The sequence below is a fragment of the Conger conger genome, chromosome 17 (genome assembly GCF_963514075.1).
Source record: "Conger conger chromosome 17, fConCon1.1, whole genome shotgun sequence".
In the NCBI taxonomy this organism is placed as follows: Eukaryota; Metazoa; Chordata; class Actinopteri; order Anguilliformes; family Congridae; genus Conger; species Conger conger.
This window is the reverse complement of record NC_083776.1, coordinates 1338206-1357329: the sequence shown is the minus strand read 5'-3', so window position 1 is coordinate 1357329 and position 19124 is coordinate 1338206. Positions and strand designations below refer to the sequence as shown.

Below are 19124 nucleotides of genomic sequence, written 5' to 3'. Positions count from 1 at the left end.
AGCCATTCCGACGAGTTGGCTTTTCGAGGGACGACTGAACTCTGCGATAACTGAACTCTGCGATAACGGAACTCTGCGATAACGGAACTCTGCGATAACGGAACTCTGCGATAACGGAACTCTGCGATAACGGAACTCTGCGATAACTGAACTCTGCGATAACTGAACTCTGCGATAGCTGATCTCTGCCCTGCTCAGTCCTGCGCTCGAGTCCTCTCGGAGGTCGTGAAAGGAATGTGTACCGTCAAAACTGTCAAATGAAGACCGAAACGGAGACTTCTCAAAATGCAGAAATTAATTTCATAGAATCAAATTGCAACAGAGCTGTTAAAAAGCTGTTTAAAACATGATCAATAAGTATGTCAGTAGAATTGGATGTCTCCTGGTTTTCCGGAGAGATGGAAGAGAGACTATATTCTCGCTCTCAAGGGCTATGACCAGCAGCTTTCATCGATTCATTCTTTGGGCATTTCATATTGAAATATATATTTTGGGGAGAGGTATATTGATTTAAAGTGGTTAAAATTGAACTCAAACCGCAAAGATGGTCACGACTTAGTAGACCTTAGTCAGTGAAAATCTGCTCGTCTTCAACCTTTCGAGGAGATTGAATTACAATGACTTTTTGACAGTATTTCTTGTTCATATGTGCAACCCTCAGATTCAGTTTTAGTGGAGGCAGCAATGACCTGTGTTATTAATACAGATTTGAGGTCAGTTTGAAAGCAGGGGTCCTGTGAACACCTCTTTTCATTGTTGAGGGTTTCGGTCTGCTGCAGAAACCCACGGCCTTTCGATGAGGTTCACTGCATTCTGCTCCCCGAAACCTGCAATTCAACTGAGCATGAAGTGACTGTCCAGAACCAGAGATATCTTTGCTTCAAGTAGAAACACAGTTGTAAATATTTGCAACGGTTTTTCCAACATAAATTTTCCTTGTTTAACAGAGCAAAAATAATTATACACTGAGGCGATGCAGCAGGTCAGAGCCAAGTTCTCATTTTGCAGTCAGCCACCTGCTCTGTGTTATTATCATTGTTCATATTTGTAAGTCGTTTAATCAAACGTCTGAGAAACTAAATCATTGACGGTTATGATCGCAGTGAGGACAGAATGAATCGTACTGATGATATATTTCTAACAGAAAGTTACTGAGTGGATTTGCAAAAGTATCTTTCCCTACAATTGAAGCAGACTGGTATTTGCCCACGAGGCGTACGTTAGATGCTTTTCCGTGGGGTGCATTTAGGATAGGCGCTTTCTTAACGTTCGGACTGAGGCAGCGTTTCCGTCCCTACAGGGCTGTTTTGAAACGCAGCACTTTTAAGACGGATGGTGTACGACTCTGACTGCTTTTTAACTGCTTTTGTTTTCTAATCAGCGTTTATGAGGAGGAATGGTGAGTTTGTTTGAGTTTAAATTCTGTTTGTACTTGGTTCACCCTGCCTGTTAGCCTGCCTTCACCTGCATCTCTGTGCATGAAAGGGGGCACTCAATCACTCGTGTCTCTGTGGTCAGATGCTTCTCCATTCGTTTGTGGGACACGTAAAGCAGCATTGCGTGTCGGTTGACACGTGCGCATATGTGCAGAAGTGAAGGTGTGTGTTTGTGTACATGTGTCAGAATTGGGGTCAATTAAATTTCAGTTCCCAAGAAATTAATGTAATTGCGGGCATCTTCAAGTGAATTTCAGTTTGATTCCTGACTGAATTGAAATGGAATTGACACCAGATTTGACATAGTTGCTCCTGTGTGTGTGTATGTGTCTGTATGTGACTGTGTGTCCAGGTATGAAACCTGACATCTGAAGCCTTGCATTCTTGAAATGCGTTTCCAAGCATGGTACTGCTTGCTGTACCAACATCTCACTTTTCACCATCAACATCTCTCCTTTTCCGCAAACCTCATTCCATCTTGCTTCTGTCTCTAACACACTGAACAGCTGAGCAGGTTTTCACAGAGTACAGCACTGGCATGGTCCCGATTGAGAATCATACCACGGCACCTAACAGTGCCTTAACAGACCATACAGTGGGGCTTATCTCTATACTAGAACAGTGCTTTAAGAGATACCATACAGTAGGGCTTATCTCTGTACTAGAACCGTGCTTTAACAGGTACCATACAGTGGGGCTTATCTCTGTACTAGAACAGTGCTTTAACAGGGACCATACAGTGGGGCTTATCTCTGTACTAGAACAGTGCTTTAACAGGGACCATACAGTGGGGCTTATCTCTGTACTAGAACAGTGCTTTAACAGGTACCATAGAGTGGGGCTTATCTCTGTACTAGAACAGTGCTTTAACAGGTACCATACAGTGGGGCTTATCTCTGTACTAGAACAGTGCTTTAACAGGTACCATACAGTAGGGCCTATCTCTGTACTAGAACAGTGCTTTAACAGGTACCATACAGTATGGCTTATCTCTGTACTAGAACAGTGCTTTAACAGGTACCATACAGTGGGGCTTATCTCTGTACTAGAACAGTGCTTTAACAGGTACCAGACTGTGGGGCTTATCTCTGTACTAGAACAGTGCTTTAACAGGTAACAGACTGTGGGGCTTATCTCTGTACTAGAACAGTGCTTTAACAGGTACCAGACTGTGGGGCTTATCTCTGTACTAGAACTGCGCCTTTACAGATACTAGGCCATGGGGCCTATTCATGCAGTAGAACAGTGCCTTAACAAATTATCTTCCTTTGTCTCTCTGTTGGCCCGGGGATACAGCTGGTGTTATTGAGGAGATGCACAGGATATCCTGCGTATTTGACTACTTCCTGAGAATGCCTTTGGGCCATATTTTCTGGAATCAACATAGCAGGGCACATTGGTAGTGTCACTAGCATGCCAGGCTCATTCTAATTCCCCATTAAATCTGTAGCCCAATAGTTTAAACCTGCTATTCTATAACTAAGAAATACTGACATCATCTTTAAGTTTTACTGAACAAAATAAAAGCAAGGAAGATCATAACATAGGCGACCAAGCCTCCCGCAGCAGTGAAGGACTCAAGCTGAAGAAGCCTGCCCTCCAGAAAAAAATAAATAAATAAGAACAACAATATGTCTTGTTGTTTATTGGTCTCTTTGATATTGAGCACAACCGGATTATGTTATATTAGCGAGGAAGATATGCTAGCTAGGCTCTCCTCCTGACTCCAGCGTGCCATGTGTCCGGAAATTACCAGAGGCATCTGGACCGTCCGGAAAATAAGGAATCAACAGCTAGCCAGACCGCAACATGCCAGGCATGGAAAATAGGGCCCTTTGTCTGGTCTGGAACCTGGCAACTGCCAGCGTCTCATAAGTCGCTCATAAGAGTTGCGTTGACATTTCAAATATCGAGCACTCATATATCGAGCACCCCGAAGCTACAGTGCTGCGGGTAACTGCACAATGTGCACTGGACTGGGATGCAGAGGCTGTTCGGCAGCAAGGTAGAGTTCTGCTCATTCAGAGCCGCTCCGATCAACCAGAACTACTGAGCCAAAGCCGCAGTGAAAGGTTTATGAGCATCTCTCGCATTCAATCTTTGTCTAATCATTGATTTATGAAGATTGTTATGATACGAGTTTATTTTTTATTTTTAAGCGTCTGCATACCCTGTTTGTGGGGTCCCCACAGTGTGTGTGCGCGGTCCCCACAGTGCATGTGTGCGGTTCCTGCAGTGTGTGTGAGTATGTGTGCATGGTCCCCACAGTGTGTGTGTGCGGTTCCCGCAGTGTGTGTGAGTGTGTGTGCGTGGTCCCCAGAGTGTGTGTGAGTGTGTGTGCGTGGTCCCCAGAGTGTGTGTGTGCGTGTGTGCGTGGTCCCCAGAGTGTGTGTGTGCGTGTGTGCGCGTGGTCCCCAGAGTGTGTGTGAGTGTGTGTGCGTGGTCCCCAGAGTGTGTGTGAGTGTGTGTGCGTGGTCCCCAGAGTGTGTGTGAGTGTGTGTGCGTGGTCCCCAGAGTGTGTGTGAGTGTGTGTGCGTGGTCCCCAGAGTGTGTGTGAGTGTGTGTGCGTGGTCCCCAGAGTGTGTGTGAGTGTGTGTGCGCGGTCCCCAGAGTGTGTGTGCGTGTGTGTGCGCGGTCCCCACAGTGTGTGTGAGTGTGTGTGCGCGGTCCCCACAGTGTGTGTGCGGGTGTGTGCGTGGTCCCCACAGTGTGTGTGAGTGTGTGTGCGTGGTCCCCAGAGTGTGTGTGCGTGTGTGTGCGCGGTCCCCACAGTGTGTGTGCGTGTGTGTGCGTGGTCCCCAGAGTGTGTGTGAGTGTGTGTGTGCGTGGTCCCCAGAGTGTGTGTGAGTGTGTGTGCGTGGTCCCCACAGTGTGTGTGAGTGTGTGTGCGCGGTCCCCACAGTGTGTGTGCGTGTGTGTGCGTGGTCCCCAGAGTGTGTGTGCGTGTGTGTGCGCGGTCCCCACAGTGTGTGTGTGTGCGCGGTCCCCAGAGTGTGTGTGCGTGTGTGTGCGTGGTCCCCAGAGTGTGTGTGCGTGTGTGTGCGTGGTCCCCAGAGTGTGTGTGCGTGTGTGTGCGCGGTCCCCACAGTGTGTGTGTGTGCGCGGTCCCCAGAGTGTGTGTGCGTGTGTGTGCGCGGTCCCCACAGTGTGTGTGTGTGCGCGGTCCCCACAGTGTGTGTGTGTGCGCGGTCCCCAGAGTGTGTGTGCGTGTGTGTGCGCGGTCCCCACAGTGTGTGTGCGCAGTCCCCAGTGTGTGTGTGCGCGTGTGTGGTAGGTTAACATTTGAATTACCGGGTCACGTGAAGATTTGAGGCCGGTAAAAATGTAAACTCACTCTTGCCGATACCGGAGATATGCGATGGACAAAATTACATCCTGAGTGACATTGTAATTTTCACTGAGCTCTGAAGGGGTACGTTTTTGACCCAGGGTGTGTGTGCACAGCTATAAGGCCTGAACGGCTCCCTGGCTAACCCCCCCACCCCCCCCCCGCCCCCCCGCCTGCAGCAGTGCCGTCTCCAGCTCCCAGTCCATCTCCTACGTCCCTCAGGACATCGTCCGCGCCAAAGAGATCATCGCACACATCAACACGCTGAAGACCCAGGTCAGCTACTACGCCGAGCGGCTCTCCCGCTCCGCCAAAGAGAGGTCGGCTAACGGGCTGGAGAGAACCCTCGCCATCCTGACCGAAAAGGTACCCCCCCCCCCCCCCCCACCGGGACCGCCGTTACTCCCCGGCCTTCTCCACAAACACGGAGCCTGCTTGTGCCTCTGCTTACATCTGCTGCATGTTCTGTCGGCCCAGGATGCTCGAACCCGGCCGTACGGCTGGTTTTCATTCTTCCTCTCGAAGCAGGAGCGAGTTAAACCCCGGCCCAATCAGCGGCAATAATGAAATCGGTTAAAGGTACAACAGGTCATTTTGGACTTCTCACGGTCAAGAGAGGAACAGCAGCAACAAACCACAACACTGTTTATCCCTCCCCCTTCTCTGTAAACACACTTACATTGAAACACCATTGGCTGTGGCAATTAGAACCAATTTTCAACCAATGAGCCTGACAGTTATACAATATTTTGGTACAGAGTGTAGGGCCGTCAACTGTATATTTTTAACTATAAACTATAAACACAGGCAGAGGGTAAGTCAACATGTCAGTGAGCCTTTTTCAATGAGGAAGGGATTTACAATGGTCTTGTACCAATGTTTTAACACAAAAATCTTACCTGTTGTACCTTTAAATATCAGGCAGAAGAGAGTGAGTAAGCCTGCTGTAGACTGTTTAAATATACTGTGGCAAAATGTTTTGACCGTGAAGTAGCACCAGACACTCAGCACAGACGTACAGCAGGTGCAGATTCAGAGCTATGCTAAGCGCTAGCTGTGCGTTAGCCTAGGACTTCCTGGTGCAACTTACGATTTAGCCATCACATTTATTTATCAGATATTCCAGAGTAACAAATTAAATAACAGAAACGGCCTAATATAGGTTAAATAAGCATCAGCTTTTGATAAAAGATGTCTGACAAACTTTCAGTCAGTGCAGCAAGAAATCACTGAATCAACTGTACTGCAATATATGCAACTACCCTTAGAAACATACTGAGCCAACCTGAAAAATGCAACTAAAGTGTTATAATATAAATCATAGCAATTAGGTTTGAGGGCTAGTCAGAATGCAGGCCTTGGAGGTTAAAGGTTAACCAGGATACTGGCTTTAGAGGTTAAAGGTCAGCCAGGATGCAGACTTTAGAGGTTAAAGGTCAGCCAGGATGCAGGCTTTAGAGGTTTAAGGTCAGCCAGGATGCAGGCGTTAGAGGTTAAAGGTCAGCCAGGATGCAGGCTTTAGAGGTTAAAGGTCAGCCAGGATGCAGGCTTTAGAGGTTAAAGGTCAGCCAGGATGCAGGCTTTAGAGGTTAAAGGTCAGCCAGGATGCAGGCTTTAGAGGTTAAAGGTCAGCCAGGATGCAGGCTTTATAGAGGTTAAAGGTCAGCCAGGATGCAGGCTTTAGAGGTTAAAGGTCAGCCTGGATGCGGGCGGAGAGGTGTGTATTTTGATGTGGGAAGCCCGCTGTACCAGCAGAGGGCGGTGCAGTGCGCTGTAGTGAGGCGCTGTAGTGAGGCGCTGTGTCCCGCGTGTGTGTGTGTGTGTGTGTGTGTGCAGACGCGGCAGCTGGTGACGGTGTGCGACTGCAAGCTGCTGGTGTCGGCCATCCAGGCCCTGAGCGCGGCTCGCCCCGATTACGTGGCCTCCAAGGCGTCGCCGTCGGCGACCGAGGCGGACCAGGTGGTGCTGCGGAACGACCAGGACACGCTGCTGGCCAAGTGGAGCGGCTGCAGCAGCACCTCCCTGCACCTCCACTGGCCCGAGGAGGAGTGGGTAAGAGTCGGGGGTCAGGGGTCAGAGAATGAGGAGGAGTGGGTAAGAGTCGGGGTCAGGGGTCAGGGGTCAGAGAATGAGGAGGAGTGGGTAAGAGTCGGGGTCAGGGGTCAGAGAATGAGGAGGAGTGGGTAAGAGTCGGGGTCAGGGGTCAGAGAATGAGGAGGAGTGGGTAAGAGTCGGGGTCAGGGGTTAGAGAATGAGGAGGAGTGGGTAAGAGTCGGGGTCAGGGGTCAGAGAATGAGGAGGAGTGGGTAAGAGTCGGGGTCAGGGGTCAGAGAATGAGGAGGAGTGGGTAAGAGTCGGGGTCAGGGGTCAGAGAATGAGGAGGAGTGGGTAAGAGTCGGGGTCAGGGGTTAGAGAATGAGGAGGAGTGGGTAAGAGTCGGGGTCAGGGGTCAGAGAATGAGGAGGAGTGGGTAAGAGTCGGGGTCAGGGGTTAGAGAATGAAGAGGAGTGGGTAAGAGTCGGGGTCAGGGGTCAGGGAATGAGCAGTGGGTAAGGCTTGGGGTCAGGGTTCAGGGGTCAGGGAACGAGAAGGAGTGGGTCAGAGGTCACAGCACTGTCTTCCGATGGGTCGGGTTCTGAACAGTCAACAAGGTCCTGTGGATGTGTGTGTGTGTGTGGATGTGTGTGTGGATGTGTGTGTGTGTGTGTGTGTGTGTGTGTGTGTGTGTGTGTGTGTGTGTAGTGCATGTGTCTGTGTGTATATGTGTGTGTTCGTGTGAATGGGTGTAGCGCATGTGAGTGTGTGCGTGAGCATGTGTGTATATGCGTTTGTGTGTATATGCGTGTGTAGTGCGTGTGTGTGTATGCGTGTGCATGAGCGCGTGTGTGTGCATGCGAGTGTGTGTATGTGCTGTAGTCAGGCCTGGCCCCTCTCCCATGCCCCCTCAGGACAGGGTGTGGCTGAACGTGGATAAGAGTCTGGAGTGCGTCATCCAGCGGGTGGACCAGCTGCTGCAGCGCGACCGTCTCCATAGCGACAGCAGCGAGGACGTCTTCCTCAGCGACCAGCAGGGCGGCGCCGCCAAGAAAGGTAACCGGAAGACCCGAGCGTTCTGGATCAACCCCGAGAGTTTGGACCCGCCCGCTCCAACCAGCTCCCCCCCACTGCGGCCATCTCCTCCACCTCCTTCATCACCGCCACCATCATCATCATCATCACCGCCATCATCTTCACCGCCTGCCCCGGCCCCTGCATGCCAGCCCCCCCCTCACAGAAACTCTTGTAGGTTTTAATTTCCCTTTTTTTGTTCTTTAATTAACGCTCTTTCTTTGCTCATTTTTCTCCATGTCCCATCTTTGCTTGGAGACCTACTTTTGTTCAGGCCGCTTTAACGCAACGGAAACTGAGCTGAGATCCGCTCGTAGGTCAGACAGAAGCAAGATTGCTTTTTATTTACATTTATACTGTTTATGAATGATAAAAAGGAAAAGGGCCCTGTGCAAAAGTTTGGGAACTTGGGTTTGGATTATTGGTGCCACCAAACCATGTTGTCGGGAAAAAATGGTTTCAAAGTTTAGTCGGGAGACAACCTACACTGGGCTAACGAAACTCTGGGGCTGTAGCCTGTCATATTATGTATAAACCCTTTAAAACTACACTTTTACTGTGAACATTTACTCTTCACATTAAGAGATGGTGAAACAAGCTGGCTGGCATCTAAACAATGCAGAGCTCTTGTGTTACTTTCACTTCAGTATCTTGCGTTTGAAAGCTTAAAAACTCAATTTCTAGGCATTAAGACATGCAGATATAATATAATATATTGTTCAACAAAATGTACAAGATAAGCCTTCAAACAGCCATAACTGAACATGAACCTCAATTTATGAGAAATTGGCTGTCGCGACTCACGACTGATAAGAGTGCTCACATAGAGACAGCGATGGCAATAGATACCAATGGGGGAAAATTCCAGGTTAAATTACGTGCCCTGGGATGAACCGATGAAAAACGTTTGCGCACAAGGATTTTACAGCAGAACATTTTTTGGGTAATAAAAACATCTATATCTTTGTGTCCTTGGGGGACAAAATTGGACCTTGAACAAAATAATGAGGAATATGTAGCATAGAATGAACAGCAGTATATGAGCGTAAATATTTAAAAATTAGCATGAATGGAGTCCAATGGAAAAATAGGCTTTCTGAGGGAAAACAGGTATCACTAGGGTGTGACTTCGTATCAATTGCCAAAACTGAAAGCTCAAAATCTGCCGCCTTGCCATTACTCTCCATAACCCTTCAGGTGTGATCCACGCCCCTGCCTGTCAGTCAAAGCGCAAGGCCTGAGGGATATTCTTGTCCTTTAACATCGACTTCCCGCTCTTTTCTCAAGCCCGGGCAGACTGGTGAAAACATGCATGTTGATCACTTTCTCCTGTTCTTCCTCTCCTCCGGCTTGCACGTGTGGTTTCCTGCAGTGCTCTGGTGTGCACTAAGGTGCTACAGTCCCACCACACAGAGTATCACAGATGTTATGTCGATATTTCAGATCATGTGCAGCAATTTTAAGGGTCCTCAAAACAGGTGTCACTTTTTTGGGGGGTAATTGTGATTTCTCTTTTAATAATGACATACACCAGTGCGATTCTGTGCATGTGATTGGCTGTGCTGTGTGCTTCTGGAACATTCTGACCCTTCTGACCCAGACTGGACACCTGCACTAGAGCCCTTTTCTGTGCTCTACAAACCCCCCTCCACCACCCCACCACCCCGCCTTCTGGCCTGCACTCTCTCACTGCTTTGGTGAAGTGTGGGAGGGGGTCCCCCATAGCTCTGACAGCAGCTTTGCAGTGTTTTCCAGCTCTGCCACCTGCTGCTCCGCCCCCTAGTGACTTAACTGTGACACTGCGCTCCAAATAGGCCATGGCACTGTGTCTGTGCGTGTCTGTGTTCCTGTGTCTGTGCGTGTCTGTGTTCCTGTGTCTGTGCGTGTCTGTGTTCCTGTGTCTGTGCGTGTCTGTGTTCCTGTGTCTGTGCGTGTCTGTGTTCCTGTGTCTGTGCGTGTGCTTGAGGGTGTGTGCGTTTCTCTGTGTATTTCTGTTTATCTGTATGCGTGTGTGTGTGTGAGTTTGTGTGTGTGTGTGTTTCTGGTTGTCTATATGCCTGTGCTTCAAGGTGTGTGTATTTGTGTGTGTACATGAGTGTTTGTGTGTATTTGAGTGTGCACGTGAATGTGTGTGTATGTGTGTGTGTCTATGTGTGTGTGTGTATATGTATATGTATGTGTGTAGGTGTCTGTGTGAGTGTGTGTATGTATGTATATATGTATGTTTGTGTGTGTGTGTGTGTGTGTGTGTGTGTATGTATGTATATGTGTGTGTGTGTGTGTGTGTGTGTGTGTGTGTGCGCTGCCTTTGCTCTTACAGTGTGTGTGTGGCGTGGCAGCCGTTGGCCGCTTCCTAACTGCGCATGTTGCACCTCCGCCCCCGTCTAGATGACAACGGCAGTGCCGAGGAGGCCAGCCCAGGTAAGACGCCCACCCCGCCTGCACCCCTGTACCCCCATACCCTCATCCCCAACTCCTCCTGCACCCCTCTACCCCCTACCCTTCCCTCATCCCCTCCTACACCCCTCTACCCCCTACCCTTCCCTCATCTCCATCCCCTCCTACACCCCTATACCCCTACCCTTCCCTCATCCTCTCCTACACCCCTCTACCCCCTACCCTTCCCTCATCCCCAACCCCTCCTATACCCCTCTACCCCCTACCCTTCCCTCATCCCCAACCCCTCCTATACCCCTCTACCCCCTACCCTTCCCTCATCCCCAACCCCTCCTACACCCCTATACCCCACTACCCTCATCCCCAACCCCTCCTATACCCCTCTGCCCCCTCCCCCTGCACAGCTAAAGCAGCGCTTCTCTAGAGCTGGCTAGCCCCCCCCCCCAGCGGGCCACCACCCTGGCTGCCCTCTGCTCAGTCACCCTCTTACTGTCTGTATTTACCTGCTCCTCCTGCTCCCTGCTGGTCTGTAATTATCATGACAGACACGCTGAGACGCAAGTTGAAGTGAAATTGAATCTTTGCAGGGTGGGGAGTGGACTCGACTGAGGCTGAGTGAGGAGGGGGAAGCAGTCGTAGATTTGATCTAAATACGCGCCCACTGGTACACAATGACGTGGATGGAAAATACACAAGTTAGAGCAATGTTACTCATTTTATGGAATATATACATACTTTGCGGGATTTCTTTCCTCGCTTCACTCAAACTCACAAAAAACGTCTGTGCCCCCGTTCTCAACCCTGCCTCCGGCAGTTGCAGACTACCTTGTGAAAGTGGTGATAGCAATGAGCTAAGAGAACTGCGGCCTACTATGATTCGTAAAGCATCTGCTTAGGTAGTCGCTTTCCACACAAGCCATTTAGCTAGCTATTTAACTGACATTACTCAGTGTTTGTATTTAGTTATAGCTCTAGTCAGTAGCTAGCCTATAGATAGTCAAGTTACTGAAATTACGTCTCTTTCAAAAATGCTTACTCAAAAAGTACTAGCTGCATTCATAGCAGTCAGACAGTCTGCCAAGATGCTCGACTGACATATCTGATGGCAAAAAACCAATGCACAAAACTTAAGGGGTAGCAAACTAACTAAACATTAGTGGTGATTGAATGACACAACGCCAACCACTGCTGCTAACACCAGTGGGTTTCAGTCTGCTCTAGCCTGCCTGGAAGGAAGCTTTTCACAATTCTGTAACATAAGCGCGTACTCAGAAACGCATCAATTCATTGACATCTTCTGAAAATCCAGGAGTCTTTCGGATTTAGGCTTAAGCTCCCTGCCCAGGAGAGGAAATAAGCCGGTAGAATCTCCAAAAAATATCAGCAGTACTACTGTGCAGTTGGGACCCAGCGAATACAAGTAGACAAGCAGGGTGTGGGGCAGAAGTGAACACCAGACAGAGGTTGCCAGTGTATTATAGTCATGACTGAGCATGTTTGTTTTTAAATACCATTCACATGAGTGAAAGTACATTCGTGCCTTGTGTAGTTTGAGTGTTGGTTGCCCATGTGAGAGATGATCTTTAGTTTTGTGTGCGTACACGTGTGTATTGTGTATGTGTGTAAGACGGCATGTATATTGTGTGTGTGAGATGACATGTTTCATATCTATAGTGTCTGTTTGTGTACTGTGTGAGATAGCATGGATAGTGTGTATGAGAGAGAGATGGCATGCATCATACCTATAGTATGTGCGTGTGTACTGTGTGTGTGTGTGTGTGTGTGTGTGTGTGTGTGTGTGTGTGTAACCCCTCTGTTCTCCTCCAGGTGAGTGGAGTGAGGCTCTGTACCCCCTCCTCACCACGCTAACGGAGTGTGTGGCCATGATGAGTGACAAGGCCAAGAAGTCGATGGTGTTCCTGCTGATGCAGGACAGCGCCCCCACCATCGCCCTGTCCCTCACCCTGCAGTACCGCAGAGACGTGGTCTTCTGCCAGACGGTCAGTCTGTGGCAATATCACACGTCATACTAAAGATGAGTGAGCTGTTGCTATAGTGATCAGTAAAGATGAGTGATGGGTTGCTATAGTGATCAGTAAAGATGAGTCGGGCGGTTATCGCGATCAGTAAAGATGAGTGATGGGTTGCTATAGTGATCAGTAAAGATGAGTGATGGGTTGCTATAGTGATCAGTAAAGATGAGTGATGGGTTGCTATAGTGATCAGTAAAGATGAGTCATGTGCTGTTATCGTGATGAGTAAAGATGAGTGATGGGTTGCTATAGTGATCAGTAAAGATGAGTGATGTGCTGTTATCGTGATGAGTAAAGATGAGTGAGGTGTTGCTATAGTGATCAGTAAAGAGGAGTGATGGGTTGCTATAGTGATCAGTAAAGATGAGTGCTGCATTTTGTCTCCCTCAGCTGACAGCTTTGATCTGTGGTTTCATCATCAAACTGAGGAACTGTCTCCATGACGATGGATTCCTGAGACAGCTCTTTACCATCGGCCTTCTGGCCCAGTATGAGGGTCTGCTGAGCACCTACGGTAAACTCACTCACACACATACACGCACACACGCACACGCACGCACTCACGCACCCACACACACGCACACACGCACACACACGCGCACACACACGCGCACACACACGCGCACACACACGCGCGCATACACACGCACACACACGCACACACACACAAATGCACACACACACACGCATACACACACTCATACACACACTGTAAGCGTCAGCAAGGGGTAATCCGTAGACAAAATACTGATAAATCTTAGGGACAGTACTGAAAAAGGTCATACTGTGTGTGTGTTCAAATTGGAGAACTTATCAGAGAGCTGGTAGGCCTCTCACTCTCTTGTACTACTTGATCAAATAAATAAGAAAGTTAACAATAAGTATATTGTCGTTTTACTGTGGATCCGTTTCATCAGACGATGCTCATCTGTGATATGTAAAAAAGGGCATTCTCCCTAACGACACACACGTGTTACATCCTCTTCCCCGGGTCGCTCAGGAGAGGAGCTGGCCATGTTGGAGGACATGAGCGTGGGCGTCATGGACCTGAGGAACGTCACCTTCAAGGTGACGCAGGCCACCTCCGCCGCCGCCCCCGACATGCTGCCCGTCATCACCGGCAACCGGGACGGCTTCAACGTGCGCGTGCCCCTGCCCGGGGCCATGTTCGACGCGCTGCCGCGGGAGATCCAGAACGGCATGCTGCTGCGCGTCCAGCCCGTGCTCTTCAACGTCGGCATCAACGAGCAGCAGACGTTGGCCGAGAAGTACGAGTGACAGGGGGGCGGGGGCGGGGCTACGGGGCTTTTTCCCCGCACAAAACGCAGGGCGTTCTGAACCTTGACGCTACGGGAAATACAGGGGATATACACTCACCCAGAGTGCAGAGGCGAATAAATAAATGATGGGACTGTTGTCCCAAACATTATGGAGGGGACAATATTTGTCCCAAATATTATTACTGCATACTGCAGATACCCCCCCCTCCCCCCATCAGTAATCAACAAATCCTCGAGTCACATTTTGTTCTGGGACTGCAGCAGGTAATCTCCCCCTGACCCCCTCAATGAGGTCAGCACATACAAATGCTCGCCTCACAGTCACCTGGCGTTGTCAAAACATTAACTAGCAGATAAGATGTAAATATGCTCATTCAGTGAAAATAGCAGTCATTCATTGGTCGATGGCATGTCACATGTCATGTACTCATGGCCCTTCCGCCTCTTTGCGGGTAGTTTCTGAAATCACAGTGGGGGAAAGTCAATGGCCCGGCCCTGTACACTGAATAAGATGCATCAATGAAGACCTTCACACCGTAGCTTGTTTTAAAAAGATTTTTTAAACGGGTGCATTGCAAGCTTGCGCACTGCATTGGATAACAGTCGGACAGCAAACAGACAGTCTCGTGTGCGTGTGCGTTAGTCTCACTGGATCAAGCTGCACAGCGACTCCGTGTAAAATCGATTGTATTGAGTTTGCGTTCCACAACGTAACTGCTTTCTAACAATCTTTTGGTTCTCCCTCAGTTGCTCGTGCTTCAGAGCTTTCGAGTGTTGCTGGGGAGTCCGTGTCAATTTAACGCTCCCAGCTCGTTTGAATCGGTCGTGTGCAATTATCATAAGAGAGACATCTGATCTCCCATCACTGTGATATTAAGGGCAATATAATGTTACATTGGCGTAAGTTTATTACACTTTCCATTGTCTTGAACATTGGGGGTGCAGTGCGCCATCCTCTCAAATGTAATAGCTGATTTTACCCTCCTAGCCCGTGTGTTTAGTTTTCATTTTCGTTACTCTTTTCCCGTTGAAGGTTTGGAGACACATCACTGCAGGAGTTTGTGAACATGGAGAGTCTAACTCGTTTGAACTCGTACTTCGAGCAGTTCAAAGAAGTTCTACCTGAAGATTGTGAGTCGTACACTTTTCATTTCTTTGACCGGAAACTTATGCACTTATTTCAGCCTGTGGGACCAGTCCAACGGTTCTTAGGACCTAACCCCACAGCTAAACTGAGGCATGAAACACAATCACATGGTTTAGCTTGGCTCTGGGTACTGCTCCATATGATTCGCCCAGCCTTACAGTACAGCCCTGTCTGTACGTACAGAGTTCTCCACAAACAACTAAATGTATGCATTCCAGATATTTTCGTGGAATTTTTAATGGGTATACCTCATCTAATTCAGTTATTAGATAGACACAACTAGACGAGTATGTATGCTTGTGTATATGAGAGGAGTACCTGTGTATATGGTTGAGAACATGAGAAGAGTATGTATGGTTGATGTAGCGTAGTGGTTAAGGTACATGACCGGGACCTGCAAGGTTGGTGGTTCGATCCCCGGTGTAGCCGCAATAAGATCCACACAGCCATTGGGCCCTTGAGCAAGACCCTTAACCCTGCATTGCTCCAGGGGAGGATTGTGTCCTGCTAAATCAAAAATTGTAAGTCGCTTTGGATAAAAGTGTCAGCTAAATGACATGTAATGGTTGAGTATACGAGAGGACTATGTTATGGTTGAGTATATGAGAGGACTATGTAATGGTTGAGTATATGAGAGGACTATGTTATGGTTGAGTATATGAGAGGACTATGTTATGGTTGAGTATATGAGAGGACTATGCAAACTTCAGCTGTCCATGGGTGGTTGCTCTGGACCCTGGTCAGCTGCTCCATCTTATTGCTCCATCTTATTGCTCTGTCTGGGCTCCTCCAGGCCTGCCCCGTTCCCGCAGTCAGACCTGCCTCCCAGAGCTGCTCAAGTTCCTCGGGCAGAACGTCAACGCCCGCAAGAACAAGAACGTGGACATCCTGTGGCAAGCTGCTGAGGTGAGGGCTGACCCCCGACCCCCGACCCCTGACCCCGACTCCCTGTACAAGACTGCACACCTGGGCCACTTCCTCTCCCCGCAGTGTCCAAACAGGATGTGGTCTTGGCATTACCTTTTCACTGGGATGGATTCTAAGGAGCAATATACAATCCAAGCCATCCCCAGTGTCACATCTTAAGACTGATGCACTAAAATGAGTAGGCCATTTCTGTTTTTGGAGATTAGAAAAAACATTTATTTAATGTAGTGTACAATCCTCTCAGGGGCCACATGTGACCCAACACTATAAAACAGCCATTCCGATTGGTTCAAACTCGCGTGTAGTTTACACTGCACTAAGGCGCGCATTTGGGGGCGCGATGATGTCACGTGAAACGAGGCTGCCGATTGGTCTGAAGCGCGGGGTCTGGGTCTGGCTGCAGGTGTGCCGGCGGCTGAACGGGGTGCGCTTCACCAGCTGCAAGAGTGCCAAGGACCGCACGGCCATGTCCATCACGCTGGAGCAGAGCCTGATCCTGCAGCACGAGCACGGCATGGCCTCCCAGGTCTTCGGCCAGGCCCTGGACTGCATGCGCAGGTAGGCTTCCCCACCGCCGCCCCTGCCCCACACCGCCGCCCCTGCCCCCCCCACGCCGCCGCCCCTGCCCCACACCGCTGCCCCTGCCCCTGCCCCTGCCCCTGCCCCACACCGCTGCCCCAAGGTCAGCCGGCCATGTTCCGCTTGACGTTACTACCGAAGCAAACTCCCGTTCCACCCTCTAAACTGAGAGCTGCTCCAATGGGCCCTTTTCAGTTTGGACCAGATTGCCTTTCCCCCCGCCAAACCGAAAAATATAATTTGAACCTTGAACCCTGGTCTCCTGCATGAGGGGCAGTTGCACTAACCACAACACCAAATCTGCTGGGAGCCAGAGCCGCCTTTTCAGTATACGAGCGCGCTCTCTTAAAAAACAAATGTTTTTCCCCCCGATTGATTAGTAAACACGCAGATGTGAGATTAGCCATTTGACACGACCGGGTGCTGTTGAATCCGCTGCCGGTCTGGATTTTTAAAAAATCACACCAGTTATGGCAAGTGGTCAAGTGCTGGCGCCGATGTGTGTGGAATTTCCGTATTCGTCCGGAGCGAAAACCAGTCAGCGTGAGGCTGTTGGAAAAACAGCGTCATTTGCCAAACCCTCACAGATGTATTCCAAGATAGAGGCTCCGGTGAGAAGTAGGCTTTAGGAACTAGACGTGAGACTTTCCTTATCTGGAGTAATGCGTCTAAACCTTTGGATCGCAGGTCAGGCTCGGTGAACTGGCTGATTCATACGCAGCTTTTACCTTCTACCCTCCCGCAATGCATGCCATCATAAATTTAATGATAATAATTTACAGTGTGGTTATCTGAGATACCAGTCCGTAGCAGTATGATTCAGCTGATTAGCTGCCGTAAAGGGATTATGGGGGGGCGGGGGGGGGGGGGCGTGCTTCTCGGTCTACTGTTGGGAAGATACGAGAACGCCGTGTACTCCCTTGTCCGACAGTCGTGCAGAACCATAGCGCGGCTCAAGGTCCACAGCTGTACGGCTGCTGATGGTCATTTCACAGTGTATTTTTTTTTACTGTTGCGTTTTCTTTCTTCTCTTGCGCTCTCCTGCCTCCCGTGTTCCTGCTGCCCGCCCTCTCCATGGACAGCGAGGGCTGTCGACGGGAGAACACCATGAAGAACGTGGGGTGCCGCAAGTACGCCTTCAACTCCCTGCAGCTGAAGGCCTTCCCCAAACATTACAGACCCCCTGAGGGCACTTACGGGAAGGTCGAGACCTGATTGGACAGTCAACCCACCGTACCTAACCAATAGCGACAGGAGAGGGGGGCGGGGGAGGGGGGGGGGCGGGGAGAGCGACGATAAAAGGAAACAAAATGCCCTCAAAATCACCCTTAATATGATAGAAGTGACAAGTTCTGTGATAGATGATGTGTACTCTTAATTCTAACGTCCTTGCAGACTCATGAAATGTGTGTATATATGAAATGGAAACATGGCAGTAACATTACTTTAAACCAAAGGAATACCTACTTCAGATCCCCTCCCCCCTCCCTCCCCCCCCCCCTCACCATGCACACTGGTGCAACGGTCGAACGTTAGATCAGACTGATGTGTTATGAAGGCTCTGTCACACGGTTTCAGCTGGAAGCCCTGCCTCAGCTACACGACTAAAGATCGTTGAGCGGCACAAACGCTCTCACAATGGCAACTGTTGTACAGCTGTGGAAGGGCTGGCTTCCTGCCTCTAGGACTGCTGATTGGATGGCTGTGACGGTTGTAACGCCTATGAGAGACACGGTGGCTGTAGCAGTTGGGTTCGGTATCACGATTATTATCTGAGCCCCTGTTGAAGATCCTTGAGACTCGACCTCGAGGTGGCTTTTTCCTTGTCTTTAGCCGTGTGGCCACAGCGACAGCCCCAGGCATCCACAAGGCACAGGCTGATCCAGAAAAGGACCCGTACACTGATTATGTGCTGCCCTTGAAATTACTATAGCGATACTGTTAAAGACACTGTGCTTATCCTGCAAATGTCTACAGTATCTACTGAAACGCAGTTTCTCCCGTTGGCCTCCTGGTATGACTCAGTTGCCTGAATTGTGTGCACGCAGACTATATCGACTGTTTTGGTTTTCGGAGGTCATTTGTCCAAAAACACCTCCTCCAAAAGTCTGGCTGGATTCAGCCTACCAGAACCTCTGCAACTTGGACTCTAAAGGCAAGTCAACCCATCAGGGCTCTTCCAGTATCCTCTGCATCCTGTTGATCCTCTGGGCCATGACAACTTCCTGTTTGTGGAAGTCCAGAGATTACCAGAAACAGGAAGCTGGTCAGGTGGTTAGCCCTCATTCTTCCCATTGGCTCACTCAACTGTATACTGGCAAATGGTACCCACAGTGGCCTGCCCCCGAAATATGTCCAAATATTTCAGCCCTGGCAAAAGCCTGTGAAATGCACCCAAGTGGGTAACAGGATTTGAACAGGTCCTAACTGAGATACTAAGATTCTGATGAAACTAAACCAGTGCAATTCAGGCAGCACTGTTGAGCAGTGTACGGGTGTGCATGTTTTTGTCTTACCTAGAGAGAGTTGGGGGAGGAGGGGGCGATTCGGTTTTTGAACAAAAGCACCAATGCGGTTGCGGAAGGCCACCCTCCTGTAATAGAAACCCCAACACTCCTGAGTATCAGACCCAAACTAAGATTAATTTAAGAGTATTTTGAGATTATGAGCATCTTGCATAAATGCCTTAAGTGTGTCGTCAGTCTGCAACTACATAGCCACGCCTGTGTTTAATACAGAGCCTCTGTCATGCACTCAGTCCTTATTTTATTGTCATGTGTTCAGGAGGATAAAAGCAAGAGCCCCAAATGAACCTTGTGTGGAATTTGCTCTGTGTTCAGCTGGCTTGGTATTCCACACACACTCTGCTGCCACTGGATGTTTCGACAC

The 19124-nt window shown here is 49.4% G+C and overlaps 1 protein-coding gene across 6 annotated transcripts in view; it reads left to right on the top strand.

Annotated features, from left to right (window-relative positions):
• The window catches only part of inpp4aa (inositol polyphosphate-4-phosphatase type I Aa), a 48773-nt gene extending 31280 nt beyond the window's left edge, over nucleotides 1–17493 (top strand). Inside the window, exons 14-25 of one of the 6 annotated variants that reach the window (XM_061226112.1) lie at nucleotides 1382–1399; nucleotides 4944–5130; nucleotides 6601–6816; nucleotides 7713–7854; nucleotides 10261–10293; nucleotides 12097–12269; nucleotides 12693–12816; nucleotides 13303–13570; nucleotides 14616–14713; nucleotides 15523–15635; nucleotides 16060–16214; nucleotides 17318–17493. In XM_061226112.1, the coding sequence (XP_061082096.1) occupies nucleotides 1382–1399; nucleotides 4944–5130; nucleotides 6601–6816; nucleotides 7713–7854; nucleotides 10261–10293; nucleotides 12097–12269; nucleotides 12693–12816; nucleotides 13303–13570; nucleotides 14616–14713; nucleotides 15523–15635; nucleotides 16060–16214; nucleotides 17318–17450 (1660 nt within the window). In that variant the 3' untranslated portion in view covers nucleotides 17451–17493. Of the gene's footprint in view, nucleotides 1–1381; nucleotides 1400–4943; nucleotides 5131–6600; nucleotides 6817–7712; nucleotides 8047–10260; nucleotides 10294–12096; nucleotides 12270–12692; nucleotides 12817–13302; nucleotides 13571–14615; nucleotides 14714–15522; nucleotides 15636–16059; nucleotides 16215–17317 lie in introns of all 6 variants that reach the window. The other 5 variants (XM_061226108.1, XM_061226113.1, XM_061226110.1 and 2 more) reach the window with 5 other exon arrangements.
• The last annotated feature ends 1631 nt before the right edge of the window (nucleotides 17494–19124 follow it).